Source organism: Xiphias gladius, chromosome 2, assembly GCF_016859285.1.
Source record: "Xiphias gladius isolate SHS-SW01 ecotype Sanya breed wild chromosome 2, ASM1685928v1, whole genome shotgun sequence".
Classification (NCBI taxonomy): Eukaryota; Metazoa; Chordata; class Actinopteri; order Istiophoriformes; family Xiphiidae; genus Xiphias; species Xiphias gladius.
In genome coordinates this window covers 11,655,161-11,676,610 of record NC_053401.1, presented here as the reverse complement: position 1 = coordinate 11,676,610, position 21,450 = coordinate 11,655,161, and the positions used below count along the sequence as shown (strand labels likewise).

Sequence of the window (21,450 nt, the reverse complement as noted above, 5' to 3'; positions counted from 1 at the left end):
CTATAGAGGCATAATAGACATAATCACTGTTCAGTTTTGTAAGGCTGCAACCCAAAAAGTCTGTGAACTAAACCGTTTCCAGAAAGTCCATTCTCCAAAGGGTTCATGTGTTTCTATAGAAGATCTATGAAGAAAATCTGTTTTACACCGATCACAGGAATGGGTCCCACGGTCTCAAGAGTCTTTTGTTCCAGGGTTTTCATCAAAAATCAAGTCTTGCTATATTTAACTGAGTTTGTGAAAACACAAAAACACACACAAATATGCACACGGTTAAATTTTATAACCTCTGGAGTTTTGGTCACAGAGCTCAATCACTTAGCTGTATAAACTGTATACAGCTGCTACCGTAAAGGGTTCACGGATGCATAATGTAATTTTATAACTTTGAGACTCAAATTACAGATAAGCATGTACTTTTTGCCCTTAGGACACCTTTTGAGTTTAGTTTCACAGAGCGTGGGGTGACAGCAATGTAAAGGTACAAACTAAAATAAACTGGACAGTAATTGAGTGAAAAAAAGTGTTTCACCAACTAGTGCTAATTAGCAAAGCAAAGCAAAGGAGTGTGACACAAAGTTTACTATGAAAAATTGGTACATATAGTATTTAACAGGTGTTCCACCAGGAATTTTAATGTCCAAAAAGCAGTGCCAGATTTGTTTTTGATTTATTTTCACTGCCTATTATATTGTGTGCTGATTGTGTATTCGAAGGAAAGCCTATATGCATTTTTGTGTGCATACATGCATGTTGTGTTGCACACTGCACAGACAGTGCATGCTCAAGCACTGGCTGATGTACCACACAGCTGAATGAGGGTTCAAAGGTCACCAAGAATGCCTGTAGCTGACCCGGGAGCTACGTGCCTCTGCTCCGCTTCGTTCACCTTTACTGAGTGCGTGTTAATTTGTTGACTTACTCATAGAATTAATTGTGTCATTAGCTATGTTTTTAAACAAGTTTGTTCCTTCAACGTTATTCTGTCTCTTTCACTTTCTTTACTCAAGCTGGTCATCACCTCATCCAGTAGCAGGTCTGCGCCTCTGTTCCCTTTTTCATCACTTGGAGAGGATTTAAGACCTCACAGAAGCTGACCAGTAATTAGTAGAGTCTGGAGGATTTGGGAATCGAAGGACTGGGTTGCTGTTGGGGGGGGGGGTCTGTAGACTCTAATGCTTCACTGAGACCTTGCAGACAGAGAGGGAGTGAGTCATGACCTCTGTCTGGTCTCTGAACAGACTTGCAGGCACACACACATTTCTTTTGTTTGTTTGTTCTTCTGTTAAGTTTGTCTCTTGCCTAAATAGAAGGGGGCTGTTTTCAAATCTTTCAGATTGTGTCTTTCTTGAATATAAAATGTTTAAAGGAGATTAACTGTTCTTTGACGGTCAAACGTTTGCATCCTTGTAGTTGCATATTCCCTCCCTCTACCTCAGTCGGAGATCCCTACTATGTAATTTTGGTTTTGGGGTGTAGGCTACTCCCTGAGGACAAAACAGAAAACTCTCCATACAACATAGAAAATTTCCAGCCTTTTTCTGACCACAGACAGGAAAAAAAAACAAAAAACACATACACACACAAAAAATAAATTGTGGATATAGCCTATCATGCAATAAAAACTAAATGTGCCTTCCTCAAGATGGCACCACCAACCATGGAAAATTATAATCTTTCTGTGGTTTGTGCATTTAGTCAAATAAAAAATGAAACTAAGGAAAAGAAGAAAGAAAAGTTTGAGGGGTTTTTTCATGTAAAATAATTTGAAGAAGGTTGTTCAACATTTAGCGGGGAAAGTGAAAATTTATGAGCATAAACGATTTTGTTTACAGCACATTGTTACTCTGATTGCCTGACAGATGTGCGACTTGGTTAACTTTCTTGTTTAAAATGTGTTAGGTTTAAAGGTATATTCTGTAACAATTTAACATGACAATCTCACTATCACTATCAATTCTTTTTTATTTGAGAAATTAAAACAATTGTCATAAACAAAAGAGAACAGATGACTGGCGAGATGTATATTGTTTTTTTGTTAGGCACAAAACAGGATTTCATATGATGTGATTCCAGAAGAAGATGCTGTGCTTCCATGAAAATGTTTTCATACACTAAATAATAATCATATGAAAGTATAACAGTTTAATGTACAACAATATCTAGGTATATATACCTTTAAATGTTAAGCTCAAGCAATGTAGGCCGAGGCCCTTTTTGCAGAGACAAACATACACATTTCATGCAGTACCATTTCTTTACAGAAGCTATAAATTCAATATCTTCATACTAAAAATGGACCACATAACCATATTTATGTGAAAAGGGTCACGCTTAGTGATGAACCCACAAAGATTTATCCCCGACCTCTCAGCTCTATGGAGCATCTTAGCATCATTCAGTTCATTATTTTTGTTTTCTGACCCATAATGTTTTGTTCACTCTCACTGCTCTTACTTGTTTTCAGTTGCAGCAGGCAGTTGTTTTCAGCAAAAAAGCCACAAGAAACCCACTGTGCGGTACCTGCATGATACCAAATGGCAGACAGGCACAGTTAGCAATTAGCTGGTTGACATGACGGAGCATTTAGCAGCTAAAGCGTCATACTTTTTTTCCAGGAGGGTGCGTAGGCCAAAATGGAGTTAACAGGAAAGTGAATATTGGACTTTACATTTGTTATCTGGCCAGAGAAACAGCTCCGAATGAATGTTAATGTTGCTTTGCATCTGCTGGGTATGTAAATAGGCTCTTTGCTAACACAATCACCCTTTCAAATGATAATATTAAATCCTGTGTTTACAGCTTCTTTGGATTGATTAATGCCACTCTACTGAAAAACTTCATTTTGAACCATATGATTTAATTTAATAGGACCTATTACTGTGTCATCGTGGGGCAACTGTGCTCAACACAAATATTTCCATAACAGAGAACACTAGTTTTCCAATAGGAAACTTTAGACAACATGGGTTTTTAATGCGCCTCATATAGCCACACCAGAAATATGAAATGTCTAACTTTTCCCTCAGTGTTTGCTGCTATCATTTATTAGTGGTGACAAATGACAGTGTTTACCAGATGTGGCGTGTTTGTGTGTGTGTGTGTGTGTGTGTGTGTGTGTGTGTGAGAGAGAGAGAGAGATAGAGAGAGAAATGGAGAAAGAATGATGAGAAAAAGTGACATGTTCAGGTGCAGAGAACACAGAAAAAGAGAGAAATATAGGATAGAAGATAAAATATAAGAAATAGCAAAAAGATAGAATATATGGTTGAAATGGATCAAAATACAAGCACAAGAAGAAAATTAAACGAAGAAAGTGGAAGACGATTTGTTTGCTGGATGTTCTGTAGTCCTAACCATCTTAACCTTTGAGGTCAGCATTTGCAAGGATGTGGCTTGCTGTGGATGACTGTGGCTGGGATGAAAGGGAAGGAAGCCAGGCGGCCCTGGAGGATCCCTCCCTGGATCTGTGGGGAGCGAACACATTTAAACAAACACACACACACACACACACAGGCACACACACACACAGGCACACACGCACACACACACACACACACACACACACACACACACACACACACACACACACACACACACACACACACTCGCTCACAAAGCCAGCATGTATGTAAATGGGAGGCTATCCTCTGGATCTGGTGAACAGATGACGTTAATAGTTTCCATCCTTCTCAACAGGCAATTTGCAACTCTCAGAAAAATCAAGTTACATTACACAGACAGACATCATATGGTGTATCTTTCTTTCTTTCTTTTCTCCTCTCACTAGACATTCCAGTGTTACCAATAAAATAGGTTAATACCCTCAGGGATGGGTCAGCTACAGATGTTTTGTAGGTGATTAAATCGCCTCTGTGGTGAACATGCATGCATGTCTCTGTTTTCCAATAGCTTTTTTCTCTCTGTTGTGTAGTCTATTAATTCATGTATTGTGCTGTAGGTAAAGATATGAAAAGGCAGTGACACATACACATGGTTGGAAGTGTTCTATATTTAAGTGATACCAATAGAATCATGTAAAAATACTTAAGTCCTGTGGCTCCCAGCCTATAGTAGGGGTGAGGCCTCCTGCAAACAGTCACAAGATAAATCTGAGGGGTTGTGAGATGTTTAATGGGCATTTCTATTTTAATTAGTTTAATTTGCATTGATTTTGGGACTTTTCTCTAATTTTGCTTTTTGTATAGTCATAAGGACATTGGAAAATTTTTATCTAAATGTCACATGCCAAAAGGCTTGGGGACAACTGGTTTCATCTTTAAAGGAGCTATATGTAAGTTTTGCTATGCAAATGCATTGTTAGCATTAACGCGTGTTTACTTACCAGTCTAGAAGAAACATTGCAAGTTCAGCATCAAAGTACGTTCCTTTATTCGCCAAGAGCTGTCTCCAGCGGTGGAAAGTAATGCCAATATTAACTCTTGTTTTGGTTCTATTTCTATCAATTCTTTTCTTCTACTGAACTTAGCATGCTAACCAGCTAGCACTGGCCAGGCCTAGCAAGTCACTATAGTGTCCAGTCTGCCCTGAAGAAGTAGATCTGCTCAGAGGGTGTATTATAATCTCTTGTCTTATAAATGCAATGATGAAGCTCTAGGTAAGTGACCATCACACCCCCGGCTCCCAGCAAGAAACCACATTCAGCAGCAGAGAAAACTTACCAATAGTACCTTTAACAATGCGTATTATTCTATAAACTTAGTATATGTTTTTAATTTAAAATAATATTCTGAAAAGTATAATTGTCAAATAAATGCAGTGGAGTAAAGAGTACAATATTTGCTTCTGAAATTTAGTAGAGAAGAAATAGCACAAAATGGATATACTAAGTACAGTACTTAGTAAATGTACTTAACTTTCCACCACAATGTATATGTGCCTTTAGCACACATTCTATTTGTATAACGTTTTTATTCATTTTTTTAAAAACTGTTTTTACTACTAGACTGTGTCCAGCAGCGCATGGCAGCTGAGAGGAAAACCATAGAAGATGAGATGCAATAAAGGTCTGATGTGAGCTTCAAACCTCAGGTTTTATGGCTGTATCGTTAGTGGCCCTTTAGATATGTCCAGTAATATTCTGGTAGGATGCTAGTTTGAATAATGTGATGTGATATGGACAAGATGTGAGGGAAGTCAATCTCCTCTGAAAAAAGTGTCCACAGTGGCCCCCAGATTGACTTTGGTGAAGTCTAAACCAAACTGAAAGTTGTTTATGTAAACTTGAGTCTGTCTGCGTGAGAATCAAGTCAAACTGAGTCATCACCTGTGAGGGATAAGCCAACCTGACCCGGTCTGTTTATTTGGATTCAACATTCAACCTCTCTTAAATAAGCTAATGTGACCTGTGTGACCTCTTTTTGTTGCTCTTATTTCCCCCAATCCTTGACCATGGAATGTGATGAAAGTTTTGTGCAGGGCAGTAAAAAAGATACAGAACCTTTCCTCAATGGAAACAAGAAGGTGGTGGTAATACTCAGTCTAATCCCCCTGGACATTTGCAGGGTGTCCTTGGACAAATTCCACCTCAGAGGTCATGGAGGGTCACATGCCTGCAATTAACAAATTCGCTCAGCCACCACTTTTCAATCTATTCAAGATACAAGCAAGGATTTATAACTGTGTTTTTTTTTTTACCCTGGGATGAAATCCACTTTCTTTGCCACTCATGGCTCTACTTTGTTTTACTGGTTACAATCCAAAATCATGAGAGTGAACAAAGACAGTGATTCAGGAGGTTCCAGTAAAGTATAATTAGACTGGGCATTCAAGGTGAAAAGCATTTACTAAAGTTGATTCAGACTTTCATTTAGCATTTAGAGTTAGGCTGGCATTTTTTTCTCCACAAATTATTTGTAGTTATCTTTTAAAGATCTTTCTCCCCATTAATTTTTTTTTTAAAGGAATTAACATTTATATAGACTGAGTATAAACACAGTCATTGTTTCAAGTGTAAAAAGTCGGGGTAAACTTGATTATCTCAGAGAGAGAAATTTGTTTGGCAGCAGAAACATCCATTTTTGGGGACATGATAGAAATCCAAAACACAAAATTACTGATGTTAAAAACATAGCGTAAAGATAATACTAACAATCTACAACATCAAACAACAGTAAAGTGGCCCTTAGGCTAAAAGTGCTTAATAAAACCCCAGCTGAAAAAGCTGAAGTAAACGTCCACTTCATTTCAGGTTATTCCTAGCATGTATCGATGCAGTAGTTGGCAATTTTATTTCATTTTATTGAACATCAGTCTGGTGCAAAGGCTAGCCACAGTTACAGTTACATGTTATATGAGCAGCACCACATGTACCTTCCCTCAGAAATGTATAAGGCCTTGTAAGGAAAATGCTGAAGCTCCGTAAAATAACAGCAAAGACCACATCAAAGTTAGAAAGAAGAGAATAGGCCTTTAAATTTATTTGGTCTCCACATCAGGACAAATATGCCTAGTAAAACTGATACCATTGTGAATCCTTATGTGTCCACTCACTGCACAAACAAAAAAGTTCTTTAGTGAAACTTTATCAACATTTACGTACTTCTGGATCTTGATTGTATGTTGTACCTCTTCACTCTCATATTTCTTTTAGCACACCGCTACAGACTGCAAAAATAGCATAAAAATGACCATACAATGGAATAAAATTAATATATTTGGATTTGGTACATACCCTTGAGATGAAGGTATGAAAACATCAAATATCTATTGTCAGCCAAGGAATGTGCACCTAAAAACACATTTTTTTAAAAGCACACAAACAGACACATACAGACACACATATTTAGATCAGGTGTAGTTTTCATAGCACTGAAAGGAAAATCATCCTATAAAAAACAAGTAAAACAGTCTAGCAGGTTGAAAGTGTGATTAACTCACATGTTTTGAAACATCCTGCGTGGTATATGATACAACTGTGTATCTGTTTGATATGATGCAAAACAAAATAGGCACTTATTATGTATTCAAAATTAAAGACAGCAAAATGACAACGTGCTCTACAGTCTAATATGATATATTAGAGTGCAACACAGTATATTCCTCTGCCTAAAATACCTTCTATTCTACATCATTCGTTGGATTCAAGATCCTGCGACTTTGTATCCCAGTGCCTAAAACATTTATCACTTCCTAACATATTGAATACAAACAACTTCTGCTCAAGTTATTGATGAGTGAGACACTCTTCAAAGATCCGCATTTGATCCAAATGAGTTGAGATACTCTTCGGAAACAGTGCACAGCTGTTACTGGCTCACACATATGGTTTTAGTTGACATTTTTTGGAGGCATACATGTAGATACTGAAAACAATGACACGGCTGTCTACTGATTTTTGGAGTTCAAGCTGTAGGGGGGTCTTACAGTCTGCTTTACAGTAAAAGGGCCACGGGCCTCCAGTCTGCCCACTGAGACACTGTGAAATAATGCACTGGACTCACACTGAAGAATGACATCAGACCCAGAGTTTGCCAAAAGCACCTCACAATTTCTCAGTCATTTATGTTTTAGGTAGTCCACGAAACTACGAAATATTTGCACAGCAGTATGAAATTTAATCAAACGTTGAGGACAATGAGGAGTTGGATTAAGGTTCTTGTTTCTATCCCTCTGTTGAAACAAATTAATAGTAATCATAACATTTCACGCTGTCTCATTTATTGTTATAACCCAGTCTATCTTTGAATATAACGAAAGGATCTCTCAAAGACAGTCACTTGCACAGATGATTCGGTTCGAGCATCCATAAAAGCTGGTTTCAAGGTTTTAAGAGACTTTAAACATCTGTTTATATACTGTCTCCAGATGTTTTGTCTGAAGGACCGAGTCATTGACAAGAGAAATTGTACCAGCAGATTACGTGTATGGAAAAATAACACTGCTCATTGTGCGTGTGTGTGTGTGTGTGTGTGTGTGTGTGTGTGTGCGTGTGTGTGTCTGTGAGTGAGTGTGAGTGTTTGATAATTAGGACACTTAAAACAGTGTCCCAACACCCAATCACACATGAAAGAAAGGAACCTGGGGGTGTACGGGGTTGCAAAATACCCCCAATCCCCAAGTTTCGTTTGTTGTGACTACAATAAAGCAGTAAAACAGTGATCTGGATACTGCACTCTGGAGGTACAATAACTTTTTCCAAAGGTCTGGCTTATGCAGAAGCTAGTGAGCTAACACGCAGATACACACACACACACACACACACACACACACACACACACACACACACACACACACACACACACACACACACACTGTGAAACTGTGGTAGTCGACCTGCTTTTACACAGACTTCACAAAACCACTGTAGCAGCACAGTATTGCTACCCCTAAAATCTATACCCTTATAGTGATTAATAGTTGCTATAACATATATGATAGTAGCTGGGTTATAATCAATACTGTGTTTTCTGTTGCTATCAGCAATCATTTTTTCAGAGTCCATTTCACATTCTTAGAAGGTGGATATCCATATTTTGAATACTCGTTTTCACTCACTGTTTCACCATATACAGGAAGTTCAACATCTCTGCACTGTTTCCACCAACTGATGAATTCTGAACACAACAGGTTACGCCTCATCACATGTGGAAATATATTGCATAAATTATATCACCATAAAAGCAAAGCTATAAATCAAGTCATAGTTAAACTAAAATGAAAATATACAATCTCAATTATTGGATTATAACCACTGATATCAACTTTTCACATCTTTCTAATCCCAGGTTTCAGCCATGCTAACTGCCCTGGTGACTGATTCAACAGGCATTATCATTTACTGGGATGAAAGGGTATAACACCACTTTGGGACTATAGTATGGTACAGTCAATGCACTCTGTCAATGACTGACTCAGCAACCGCAAAAAATAACCCGAAGCAAGCACACTTTATTTTAATTTTCAGCTTCCTTCTATTATTCACACATACTTTTGCAAGTCTAAGTTGCACTCCCAAAAGCTATAAAGCTTGGGCTTATGTTTTATTTAGCCAAAAATGATAATATTAAGAACACATCAGGGGCATATTTTCACCAAAAGATAAACGTATGATTTAGAAGTTAGCATATCCAGACTTTTGGGGGGTGGGTTCAAGGTTTATTTGGAAACCTGGCTTTTGCCAAAAGCATTGATAAAGTTAATAAAAGTGCTGGGTGATTTGTTTGAGTTTAACAAGGGGGTGGTAAAATTAGGTCTACATCATTGACAGGATTAATTGGAGAGCCAGAAGTCAAATTTGTTCTTTCATTCCCCTTCGGCTTGCCCCTCTTTCAGTCATACCCGGTAACAATGGAAAAACAGCATGAAATTTGGATCTACCATTATAATGTTGTGAGTGAGAGCTGATGCTGTCTCCAATGTTTCACCAATTTCTTGAATTATAGTGAAAGTCAAGCCAAACTGCCAAACTGCAACCGCTGGAAAAATTAATACATTCAGCTGTTGACTTTGTGCACAAAAATAGTATATCTCCTTCGCCAAACAAGCAAATTACAAGGGAGTGTACTGTCAGTTGGTCGGATATGGTTAAAGTGGATTGAAGCTGAATAACAGACAAAGTCGTTACGGTAATGATGCCAGTTAAACTCCGAAAGGTCTTGTGAATGTGTGCATGCAAGCATTAATACAGAAAGTTAGGGTTTGTTTCCATATGTGTGTGTTGTCTGTGCCTGACATCACATACACAGTCAAAGGCCGTTTCCCACAATTCATAACTGACAAAAGACTCAAGACTGACAATACCATTAGCAGAGTGGGCTAAAGGTGCTTCTTGCTTGGTGGCACCCAGCATTTTTTTTAGGCGTTATATCATGTCTATGTCCTACTTTACTTATTAAAGTTGATGGAATAACCTAAAAGGATCTCTGTATCTTTCATAGACATAGTATGCACACCCCTGTTGGCATGCTAACACATACACTGCTGAAATAACACACCCCTGCAGCTGTTGCGGGGGGGCTAATGGGCAACCCCAGAGTGCACTGTGGGAAATAAGCTAACAGGGGAACAGCAGGATTGCATCTTCACTATCACTTTCACCTTGGATTCAGGTCAGACGGTTCATTTACACGTCAGTGCTTCCATTGCTCAGTCATTCAACGTATTCGACCAGCTGGCCTTTGATGCTGCGCTGTGTGGCCAGTGCATGATATATGACGATTGTGTGCTGGAAGTCAACAGTAAATTATTATTTACCGCCATCTGCTGTGCAGTCGCTGCAAGTGTAAAATTAGATTTTGGATTGAGAAGAGTACACTTTTAAAAATCTTTTACACCTTTGAATGTTATCCACGCGCAACTTTAAGGAGCAAAACATAAATATGGCCTAAATATAAACAACGGATGCGAAGAAATTTCGCAAGCTGGGGAAGTGTTCTCGGGGACGTATTGCGTGGTTGTTATGGTAACCTCAACACGCCATTCAACCAACCAGAAATAAATCTGTGATTGGGTTTTGCTAACATCAACTGTAATTAAACGACATGGCATATGGTCTTGTAGCTTTGTGGGACGAAGGGACGGAGTCTTGAAGACGTGCGCGGAAACTCAAGATACTCAAAAGTAAGAATTTTGCAGGAATTTGTTTTACTTTGTTTAGCCAACACCAAGATAAATATTAAGCCGACTAACGTTACTTATAGCTAACTCGTTAGCTTTTATAAAGGTTTTAAGTGGGCAAAGCATAATGTTTAGCGGTTTGACCACACATTTCATCCATTTGGAGATATTTTATAAGAAAAGTGGGGTTTTTTTGCCATGCATACGTCCAAGAAGGGCTCCATCAGTGATTTACATGTGCAACTATTAACGATGATAAACCGCTTCACTTTTAACAATTGCATATATTATAATGTAAGTCGCAAGAACTTTAGTTTTTATAAGACTTTTATTCTTCTATAGTCATTAATATGCCACCAAAAATGGGTTTGTGAGGTGAATTGTCACAAAAACAAAACTTATCTTTATTTTGATTTCCGTCATACAAAGACTTCCGACTCGAATTTTCAGAATAAAAGCGCAATTTTCACAATATTTAACTGATTCGACCTCTGTGTTCTCTGCCTTTATTCAAGCATATTATTATCATTATTATTTACTATTTATTGGTTTTGGAAAGAGACTACAGTCCCTCAAAGTCAACTGTAAATACTGAAACTGTACCAGTACTCTGCCGCACCAGTGTGCACTTGCTAGTATTTCCGGTTTGGACAGGTAGCCTACAAACTAAGACTACAAACGTTTGGAATGGATTTGTTTCTCTTCAGAGAGAGTATCTACATGTATATCTTCAGATATCCATCCCACATAGCCTATTGCTATTGCTGATGTTTGTGTAGTATCCTCCTACCATGCATCCTGTTTAATAACTGCATTGTTCTTTCTATCCTTGCTATCTCCCTTCCTCCAATCATCTACCTGTCTATGTATACCTATCAATAACTTGGTGGGTCATTAGTGAATCTATCTGAGCAGCAGGATAGCAGGCCTCCCAGTAAAGGAGAAGTGGAGTTGGAAGAAAATGAGGAGGAGGAGGAGAGAACAGAGGAGGAAGCCCCTTTATTGGCCCTTGCACCTGATGCTTCGCTCCCAGAAGAAAAGACCTCTGCGAGTACTGATGTTTCTGCTAGTACTGCTTTCCAGTGCCTAGATGAGGTAAGACTCATAAATGTTGCTAAACGTCATATTTTGTGTGAATGGCATTTCTGAGGTTTCAAATAGAAGACAAACGCCACATTTTGCAGTTGCATTGACCGTATTTACCCTAATTACATAAATCGTACAAGAAAAGATTATGAATGCTTCCAAAAGATTATACAGTGCACTAGGAATCTAATGCATCTCTTGGTTAAATACACTAGCAATGGTTCAAACAACCATTGCTAGTGTATTTAAGGAAAAATCCTTCACAATTTTATTTTCTAGCTAAATTGTTGTTTAGAATAGACCTTGGTACTGGAAATTGATTTCTGTGCCTTACAATGTTTACCATGAAACTTTAAATGTTTTTTAATGTTTGAACAAAAGTGAATACTTGGAACTTAAAATCATCACATGGATGAGCACAATACTTTTTTATTAACTTGATCGTCACATACAGTAAACAGACATTAAACTCACACGCCCACAGTTTGATCATTTATTTTCTGTGAAGCTGATATGAATTCATTCTTTTTTTTGAGTTGCTTTATTGAATAAACACCTCATTAACCCATTTATAATGGACAGGCAGTACCTCATCCCTCCATTTCAGAGTTTATACCCATGGACAGTCGTGCTAAAATTGTATACATTTTTGTATACATTCATTGAATTCCAATTCCAATACAGAAGCTGCCTTGAAAGTAGGCATCAATATTATTTAGGACTGCCAAACACTGTAAAGTACACAGCCATGTAGTTAGACCTTTATTCTTTTTTTGATATGAAAAGTGCATATCTTTTGGCATGACAGTTGAATATGAATGATAGAAAAGATCAATATTGGACACACACAAAGCTCCAAATACACACTACTACACACATTACTATGAATGGTAACAATTATGCAGTCTTTGTCACTGCTCAAATCTCCACAATCATTAGACCTTGTACTTTACGACCTATGTATTATATAAAAGCTACCATAACCTCATGAAATAAAATAAATACTGTACACATCCTTAAAGATAAACATTTCTTTCCTTCCCATTCACAGTGTGTAAAAAAATGGATTAAATGATGCTATACAGTTTTCTAACATTAGGCAGCGGTATTGTACAAGCAGTGGGTCAGGGAGGATTTTTTTTTTTTTTTTTTGTAATGAATACTGGTCTATTGTATCAAGAGATGCGCAGTAGTTCAGTGCTCCCAGAGCTATGGGTAAAAAACGATTTGAACAGTTTTTTCTTGCAGCAGTGTCCTGCTCTGTAGCGGCTGTCACGTAGAATTTACTGAAACATCCATAATGCAGAATGTACTAGGGAATGACCCGATAAAAATTTAACTCAGGCTACATATTTGTACTGGGATGTTTTATATTGTACAGAATGATGATACGTTACCGTGTCCCAGTGTAATTAAATAAACAACACAGAAGCTATTACTTGGTCACTGCTGCCTAAAGAGTGCTGTGTATCATTGCCTATAGATTTTTTTTTGTTGCTTTTTTTTAAACAGTTTGACTCTGGTCACCCAAAACTGTATCATCAACTTTCATATAGCTTACTTGAGTTGCTGCTTTTAATTATGAAACCAGTTGGAGTGGAGAAAAACGATAGCTCATTAGTTTTTACTACTACTGTGTGCTGTGCTGTGTCCTGATTGTAGCAGGGGGCATCAGGACAGAAATTGGAGAGAGTGAAAAATTTCTGATGGTAACCCTCCGTATAATATTATGGCCACTGTAGGAGGATTTCCTTTACACTGCACGTGTGTTGTTTTTTTTTTAGTTTTTATTAGTCCATCATCGTTCATAGTCCATTGTCCTTTATTACTATAATTTTAATCCATCATTTTGAAGGTCACACTCACTACAGTAGAAAAAAAGTAATAGCACGGTTATTTACTTTCACAATTCTTTTTGTTATTACTGCATCCAAACTTTTATAGGGCAATAGGGCTTATATTCTTTTTCATTGTGCACGTATGCATGTATAAATGTGTGCAAATACATGACTATGCGCATGTGTATGAGTTTCTGAGTCTATTTGTTCTTCCATTTTCTTTGTCTTTGATTGTGTCTGTCCATCAGACTATACTCATGAATATTTACCTTTCCTCTTAAGGAGCATAGTTCTTGGGCCGTATCATCATCTTGACAGTTTTGAAGGCCTGCCTGTAGTTGGTAGGGTAGGACTCTGTTGACATGTTGTGCCATGTTCCCCAGAAGATCCCGTTCCTGACCCCTTTGTACCTCTTGTGATAGTACTTCCCGTTTAGGTTGGCGGACATGCAGGCATCAAACCACCAGCCAGAGCTATAGTAGGTACCGCAGTTTCCGGAGGGGTACATGTCGTTGTCACGGTCAGGCGTGGAGAAGAACTTCTGGTCATGGTTGAAGTGCTTGTTGAAACTGATGGCGTTCCCAGCAGTCCCACTACAATGACATGACAATATATATTAGATGTTGTCGTCCCTTATGAATATTTGATCACACATGCATACATGCACGGCATCTAATATTGTACCTGTATCCACTGACAGACAGCCGGTAGCGCAGGAACTCATTGGCCACATAGAACTGGTCGTACTTTGCATATTCCCGAACACCCTCAAAGTCTTCCAGCTCAATACGCAGAATCATGTCTTTGGCTTTTGTCAGCAAGTGGATATGGTCATTGCCCAACCAGAACTCCCCTCTGCAGGATAGTAGAAGGTAAAAGAATCAGGGGATAGAACTGAACAAAATGAGGGATAGTTTATAAACAAGCTCATATGCTTGTAAACTTGAGTTACTCAAACTGAATTTACGTATCGCCACAGGGGAAGAGAGGGTAGGAGGAGATTCAAAGGGAGAGTAGTCTGACAGTAGAATAAGGCTGAGAGAAGACATTACTTTTTCAGTAGGAGGTAATACTACATCTGTAAGTGAGGTAACCATGGCTATTCCCCATATAAAACGTATTCCTACAGAGCGGAAAGTAGAAAAATGATCTGAAATTTGAATTCAAGTTATAATAGAAGTACTGTATTAAAACAACTTATATTCATTGTGAAAAGACTGCTCCAAATTTGAACTTTTGTTTTGTATTAAATCATGTATTTTAGTCCAAAGGTTTATGATCTGTTAAATTTGAGATGCTGTATGTTGGTTTTGTTGTTTTAAACGTGATAATCCGTCAGTGATGGTGAAAACAGGTGGTGACCAATCAGTGATATGGAGAACAGGTGTGCATTGTTAGGCCCTCTAAAGAGTGAGTGACTGGGCCCTCTCAAGTTGTTGGAGGAGGGGTACAACTGTTCTGTAGCAAATTAGTTTATGTTAAAGTTGTCGCCTTCATGGGTGTGCATGGCTGCCTATAAATAAGTTATAATTGTTAGCAGTTACAGAGGAATCTTCAATTAATGGTTTGTTTATTATTCCGTATTCTCTGAAAGCTTTCTATCATTTCTAGCACACCCCCATGATTACCGAGGAAATGGTAGGTTCTAGCTAGGAGAAGGTAGAAGGCCAGTCACTTGCCTGTAGTAAAGTGTTTGGCAGTTTGGTGGAAGGCCACAGATGGTTTATTTTTTTCCCATCGTAACCTTTAAGTGCTTTTTGTTTAACTTCCCTTGGTTTGCCTGTGTTTCACCAATGTTTTTGTTAATAAATGGATGTTTTTTGCACTGACTCCTGCTTAAGTGCTGTTTTTCCCCAACACCTTTAAAGGTTTTCCAGTGCCAGACAACATCAACTTCCCTTTATATGGGGTAGTGGCTCTACGGTCACCATGCAAGAAAGTCTTTGATTTGTAGTCATAATTAATTTCCATCCTCTGTTACCCATGTCGTATCTGAGCCTCTTGTCCTGCATACAGATGGCAGAAAATCTTGATTTTTTTTTTTTTTTTTTTTTTTTTTTGCAGCTACACTTTGACTGTCAGTGATTTGCAAATCCACAAATCCCCCAACCAAATCTTTTATTAACCATACAATATAACAAACCTTTTAAAAAAAAAAAAAAAAAATAAGACCTAACAACACCAGCTGTTTGTTACTAGTTGTCTGTAAAAGTAACATCCTAGAGTTTACAGAAATGTCATCTAAAAATTGTAGTGCTTAGTCTAAATCAATGTTCCAAGGAGAGAAGCTCTTATCGTAAAATTTGTGTTTTGATTTTGGGCTCTATAAAAAAAATTGACTTGAATGTAGGCTTTGGTTCCAATAGACCCCCCCCGTCCCCTGCTGACGATGACTAAAGCCCTATCACATTTTTGAGAGTGACCTAGGAAGGATTGAAGTCCAATACCTGGGGTTGCCAAAGCCCTTCTTATACTCAGCCCAGGTTCGGTTGAAGCTAACAGACCCATTGAGCCGTTGCTGTATCACAGTCCAGCCACCTCCAAAGGACTCCATGTCACAGAAGACCTCAAATGTCCCATTGCGGGGATCAGGGGTCACACGATACACTCCATTCTTCCTCATCTCCAGCACATTGTAGTCTGAACAGTCCCGAGGGACCAAGATGACTGCTTGAAGACAGGGAGAAAGAGAAAAGTGGAGAGGGCAGTTTTAAGAGGATGTTACAGACATTCGATAATCTTTTCACTTTTCTATGGCACTTTTCTCTGCCCAACCAAGACACTGTAATAGAAACAGCCCCTGAGGCTGGGGAAGACAGAAAAAAGGAAAAGAGAATGAGATGTCTTTTGCTACCAGGCTGTTCCCCTTGACTTAACAAAACAATTCCTTGTGTGAATCCAACTAAATTTCAGCATGTCGTGAAGCATAAAACATTTATATTACTGAATATTGTCTAGCAGTAATAATTTCAATAAATCCCAGTCTATTCCTTTGTTTCTCAGCATGGTGTCCATTATCTGAAAATCATATTGAGAACGAGAGGACTCCAACATGAAAGAAAGTTAGTGAAAGGAAAGTCCACTGTAAGAGGATAAAAGTTGGTTACCTTCCCTTGTGCTGCACCACAGGCACATTTCATACAACTCCACTACTTTCTGAGATCTCTTGCCCCATTTCTTTTTATACCTTCCCACTTATTCCTGTACCTCTTGCTCCTGTTCCCTGTGCTGCACTGCAGGCCACTGACCCAACCCAAAACCAAAGTCCAAAAGCCCCTGTCAGTTAGCATTTGGGAACTGAAAGGAACAGACTTGTCAAAACGTGGGAAAGTGTAAAACTGGATTAGAGAGGCGTACCCCCTCCCTGCACATTCGGCACCTGGGGCCTAAATCATCCTGACATTGGGCAGGCAGCATGTGGACCCCTCCTGATTTTGACGCTCTCCATTGCTGATACAGTTTTGTCATACTGTTAAATCTGCTTAGTGGTTTAGTAGATTATATTGAGAGGAAGGGGTGGGTATAAGGAGAACAGAGGGCCAAAATCAGGTTTCTTGAGGTATAGGGAGAAGTCTAGACCGAATAGTGTTTGTGGAGTGGAGAGCAGTACTTCCTGGTAGCATTAGTGCAAGGTTAGACTTTAGTTTTCTTCCCTCACGATTAAATGAGGAGTAGGTATTTGTAACAAGTACATTGTGCGAAAAATAAAAGCACCATTTATGTATTTGGTTACTTTGACACTATAACCATCTACTGTATTTTCCTGTCACAAAATGGCTGCAGATGGTTGATCACTCCATATGGAAAGAGGTCTGGGAGTCGCGTGTGAGTTTGAAATTTATCCTTGTCACGTTGACAGCTCTGTCTGCACTTGGCATTTGAAGTACTGACCTGTACATTTTTTCAGTCTCCTTCACTTTAAGTGTGTGAATGTAGTTTCTCCATTTCACATCTCCCTCTCTCATTTGTCCCCATCTGTCTGACCAGGCTGCCAGTGTCCCTATACAGATAAGAGCCACATGATCTCACTGCCTCTGGCACTGTGCCTGACCTAAAAATCTCTAATATCAGCCACTTATTGATGTCCTAATGACTGTTGATCGGCCGTCTGCCTGTTGGTGGTTGAGTTGAATCGGCTAGCCGATTGCTTTGCCTGCCTGCTTTTTTATTAACTTCCATAACTTATAATAATCTCCATGACGGATTGATTGACATGCTTTTGTAGATGACTTCTTTACCAGCTGACTGCTTGAATATCACATTGCTTGTTGGACTTTTGACAGATAAATGATTGGCACAAAAGGAAAACAACCGTGTTATCAAGGAAGTATGCCCTTCGACAACCAGTACTCATAAAATTAGCGCCTGTAATGGAAGGAAATATTTATCCAAAGTGATAGTGTAATCTTTACCCACAAAAACAACTTAAATCGAATGCTACTGTCATCATCAAAAAACAACACCCTTCCTTTAGGAAGTTGCGTCTCCGCATCGCAGACAAGTAATTCTTGACAATGTAGCGGACTACGCATCCATTCTCTTTGTCTATAATTGAGTTAATGTAGCTGAACAGTAACTTGAATTGCTGTCCATTCACCTCAAGGCCCCAATACGTCTTGCAAGAGTGAAAGTGAAGATTAGTGCTTGCAGCAGTGATGGGAGTTGGCAAAGAGGGTGAAATAAATTCTTAGAAGAGCAGTGAGCTGTGAGTGATAAAAGCATCTTGATAAATGTATTGTTAGTCCTGTTCAATGTTGAATTTGCAATCCCACTTGGCCTAAAATTCCTGGGTACTATGTGCTGGTGTTTTTATTTGCCATGTGTTCCTCATCAACTTTTGTATTTTTTAGCTTAGAACAAAATAGTTTGGATAAAGGGGTGGCAAATTAGAAAAATGTATTTTTTTTAGTGTCCTTAGATGCCTTTTCTAAACCCACTGAGCGTAAATGTTGTTTGAACTGTAGTGTAGCTTAATGAGCTCTACCAGTGTCGCTGGTTTCTGAGTCCTTGCGCATGTGTGAGTAGTTAACATTTGCTTGCCTATGATCCATCAGCACAGCTCCTATCTAGATTTAAACACACATCCGTCTCATATGACGTCCCCTAAAAATGTTATGCCTGCTCGCCTGTCTGAATGGATGAAAACAGAATTTAGATTTTGTTTGTGCAAATATCTATTTAACAATTATTTAATGATTGAGCTACAATCTGGCAGCTGGATAGTTTATTAAGGAGTCAGGGGAAGCATTTAGCCATGTTTTGCTTGACTAAGCACTTTTGACATTGTGATAAACAACCGGAAAACATTTTTCACTCAAGGCCTTTTTCACTATGTAGTATTAACAGCAAGTACAGGGCATATTAATTCAGCATCTGGTATTGGTTTTTGAGAGATGAAGAATTAAGAAAACTCGCATTGTGTGCTACAATGGGGCTGAATCGCTATACAAGGAAAACATTTTCAGTTATATCAGTTTTTAATGTTTTTTATTCAGAAGAATCACTTGAGTAAAACAACAGCATTACCATACCAATGCTGTGAAACTACAGAGTTCTTATCTTTAGACTTTGATTTACTTTCATGTAACAACAGCTGTCTTGTGTCTACTTCTTTTGGATTCACTTAAAATTAATTTGCCAGTTCTTGAGCTTAACATGACAGATTGATGTACAAAGACAAGTGTTACTGACCCTGCATGCCATCCGTGACTAATGTTGGAAAAGCTGTCTACATTACTTCTTGTGTTGTTGGCAAGAGATAATGAGAGTTACTTGTTTTTATGCAGGAACGAGCACTCAAGAGCATGACCTCCAGAGCAAGAGCGAGGGGTAGGGGGAGAGGAGGAGGGAAGGCTCAGGGAAAGGGGATTAAAGAGAGAGAGAGACAGGGAAAGTTAGGGCAAGAGAAGATAAATTAAAAATAGCATGGAACAGAGAAGAAAAGAAGTGAAATGGGAAGATGTAGTACCGATGTGCTTAGGATAAATGTATGCGAGAGAAGGACCAGGAACTGAAGGAAAGTCTGAAGGAGAAAGTGGCAAGTTTAGGGGAGAAAAAAAAACACAGAAGTGAAAAAGCTAGTATTCCCTTCACACCACTGTCCCAGCTAATCTACTTAGAAATAAGCTCACATCCGTTTTCCACATAAAAGCCTCAATATAGTGTCACATTCACTCATGCAGTATCAGGATATTATTCCGTTTCAGTCTGAAAAGTGGCCCGCATTTCAACTGTGCCCTCATCCAAATAAGCTTTTACATCAATATAAAGTGGGATGTCTGCTATGCTTAGCTAGTTTGCAATCCCTGCTGATAAGTTTTTGCACGGTTTCCATCATGAGATTCCACTCCCCTTTGAGCTCATTTTTTCAATGTTCACACTGTGTAGGGCTATAGGCGCCAAGTATCTGTCTCTCTCTTTTCTCCCTCTCCTTTTTGAGTTTCTACATATGGAGAGTAGTAGTGCAATGTCAAAGCACTTGAATTAGTTACATAAGAGGTAGTTTGAATTCTCACTTTGACCCTAGTTGTCATATTGCTTCACTCATGTACACAATGACCTCAACCTTAAGCTATTTTGCTGTGGTAATTTTTGCTGTGGCTACAGTGAGAAGACAGGCTTTATTGCAGTAATTTTGTGGACTTTGGAAGCTTTTGAAGGTATGGTACCCTCACTACAGAATCTTTTTTTTAGAAGTGATGGAAAATTCCTTTTCTCCTGATTATATAAATCTCCCCAAATTACGTAATGTTATTCTTATTAGTCACGGAGAAGGTATTTCGCAACAAACCATTGTGTGTTGTCGAGAAGGTCATTGTCAGCTTGTAAAATTTCATTTCCCATTTCCCAGAAAGACAGGCCTCATTGGGTGAAGGTGACCACCCAGGGTTGGGTTGTTTGTAGTGATTACAAGTCGCCATGTCCACTTTGGCATGATTGGATAGAGCCTATGCCAGAAAATCCACCTCACAGCATTCCAAACTGCTGGATGTGTTTGGTGTTTGCCGGAGTTTCATTAACATAACAACATCTGTGGTTAATTTGTGGGAATTGAAAAGAATAGAGAACAGGCTTCTTGATCATGCGCAGAGATTACAAATAATGCATGAAAGGAGGAGAGAAGAAGAGAGACATCTTTGAAATAGGAAAGATAGAATAAATATAACACAGAATAGAATATAACACAATAGAAAAAGCAGACAAAGGGGTTTTGGGTCTTAAAAGAACACATACATAATAAATAGCTGAGAAGATAGAGAGGGCTTTTGAAGGACAAGGTAAGATAGAATAGAAAATAAAATATGGGAGAGAAGTACTGGAGCATTCGAAAAACAAAGTAAAGAATGTTTCTAAACTAATCTTACTAAAAGCAGGCTTACACTGAGGGGTATTCTGTAATGCACACTCCGTGGTGCAGGTGGACCTGAGCTTGTTGACCACTCCAGTGATGTTCTCCACCCGCCTGTCCACCATAGCCTGCACGTTGTCCGTGTTGAGCAGGTTGAGCCCCTCCAGACGACCATGCAGAGTCGAGATCTGGCTCCTGGCATTGCGCAGGCTGGCTGACATCCTATTCAGCTTCACCTGGGAAGGGCCAGAGCGGGGGGGGATTATTTCTGTGTACCGAATACAAAGCAGGTGGATTATTGAAGTCACCAGTCTCCTTCATTGTTTTACCCACCAATTTGAATTTTTGAACACAAACGAGTCTGAGTGATGGTTGGCCGTCTGCCAAAGTGGCTGTGAGAATCAACAAGCTTACCAGACAAAGCAAAATTTACTGCCATTTGGCTGGTGTCTAAGGCTGAGTCCCCACCCTGTTTACATTACCAGGAATTTTCCCTGGTGAATTGGTGCCAGGTAGGTCTTTACTGGTCTTTTAACATTTGGTCAGTTTACATTCCACCTGGGCACATTTAACTGAGCATATTTAGGTGACTTTGTACCT

The 21,450-nt window shown here is 38.9% G+C and overlaps 2 protein-coding genes across 4 annotated transcripts in view; one reads left to right on the top strand and one right to left on the bottom strand.

The window, feature by feature from the left end:
- Nucleotides 1-10,003: 10,003 nt before the first annotated feature.
- The window catches only part of ccdc146 (coiled-coil domain containing 146), a 45,819-nt gene continuing 34,372 nt past the window's right edge, over nt 10,004-21,450 (top strand). For 2 of the 3 annotated variants that reach the window (XM_040143139.1, XM_040143120.1), the window contains exons 1-2: nt 10,265-10,581; nt 11,477-11,673. In XM_040143139.1, coding sequence (XP_039999073.1) covers nt 10,581; nt 11,477-11,673 — 198 coding nt within the window. In that variant the 5' untranslated portion in view covers nt 10,265-10,580. Of the gene's footprint in view, nt 10,071-10,264; nt 10,582-11,476; nt 11,674-21,450 lie in introns of those variants that run through there. The other variant, XM_040143130.1, reaches the window with a different exon arrangement.
- The window catches only part of fgl2a (fibrinogen-like 2a), a 10,010-nt gene continuing 1,337 nt past the window's right edge, over nt 12,778-21,450 (bottom strand). Inside the window, exons 2-5 of the mRNA XM_040143152.1 lie at nt 20,882-21,086; nt 15,950-16,169; nt 14,187-14,357; nt 12,778-14,095 (exon numbers count right to left, since the gene is read on the bottom strand). Of these exons, the coding sequence (XP_039999086.1) occupies nt 13,780-14,095; nt 14,187-14,357; nt 15,950-16,169; nt 20,882-21,086 (912 nt within the window). The 3' untranslated portion in view covers nt 12,778-13,779. The remainder of the gene's footprint in view (nt 14,096-14,186; nt 14,358-15,949; nt 16,170-20,881; nt 21,087-21,450) is intronic.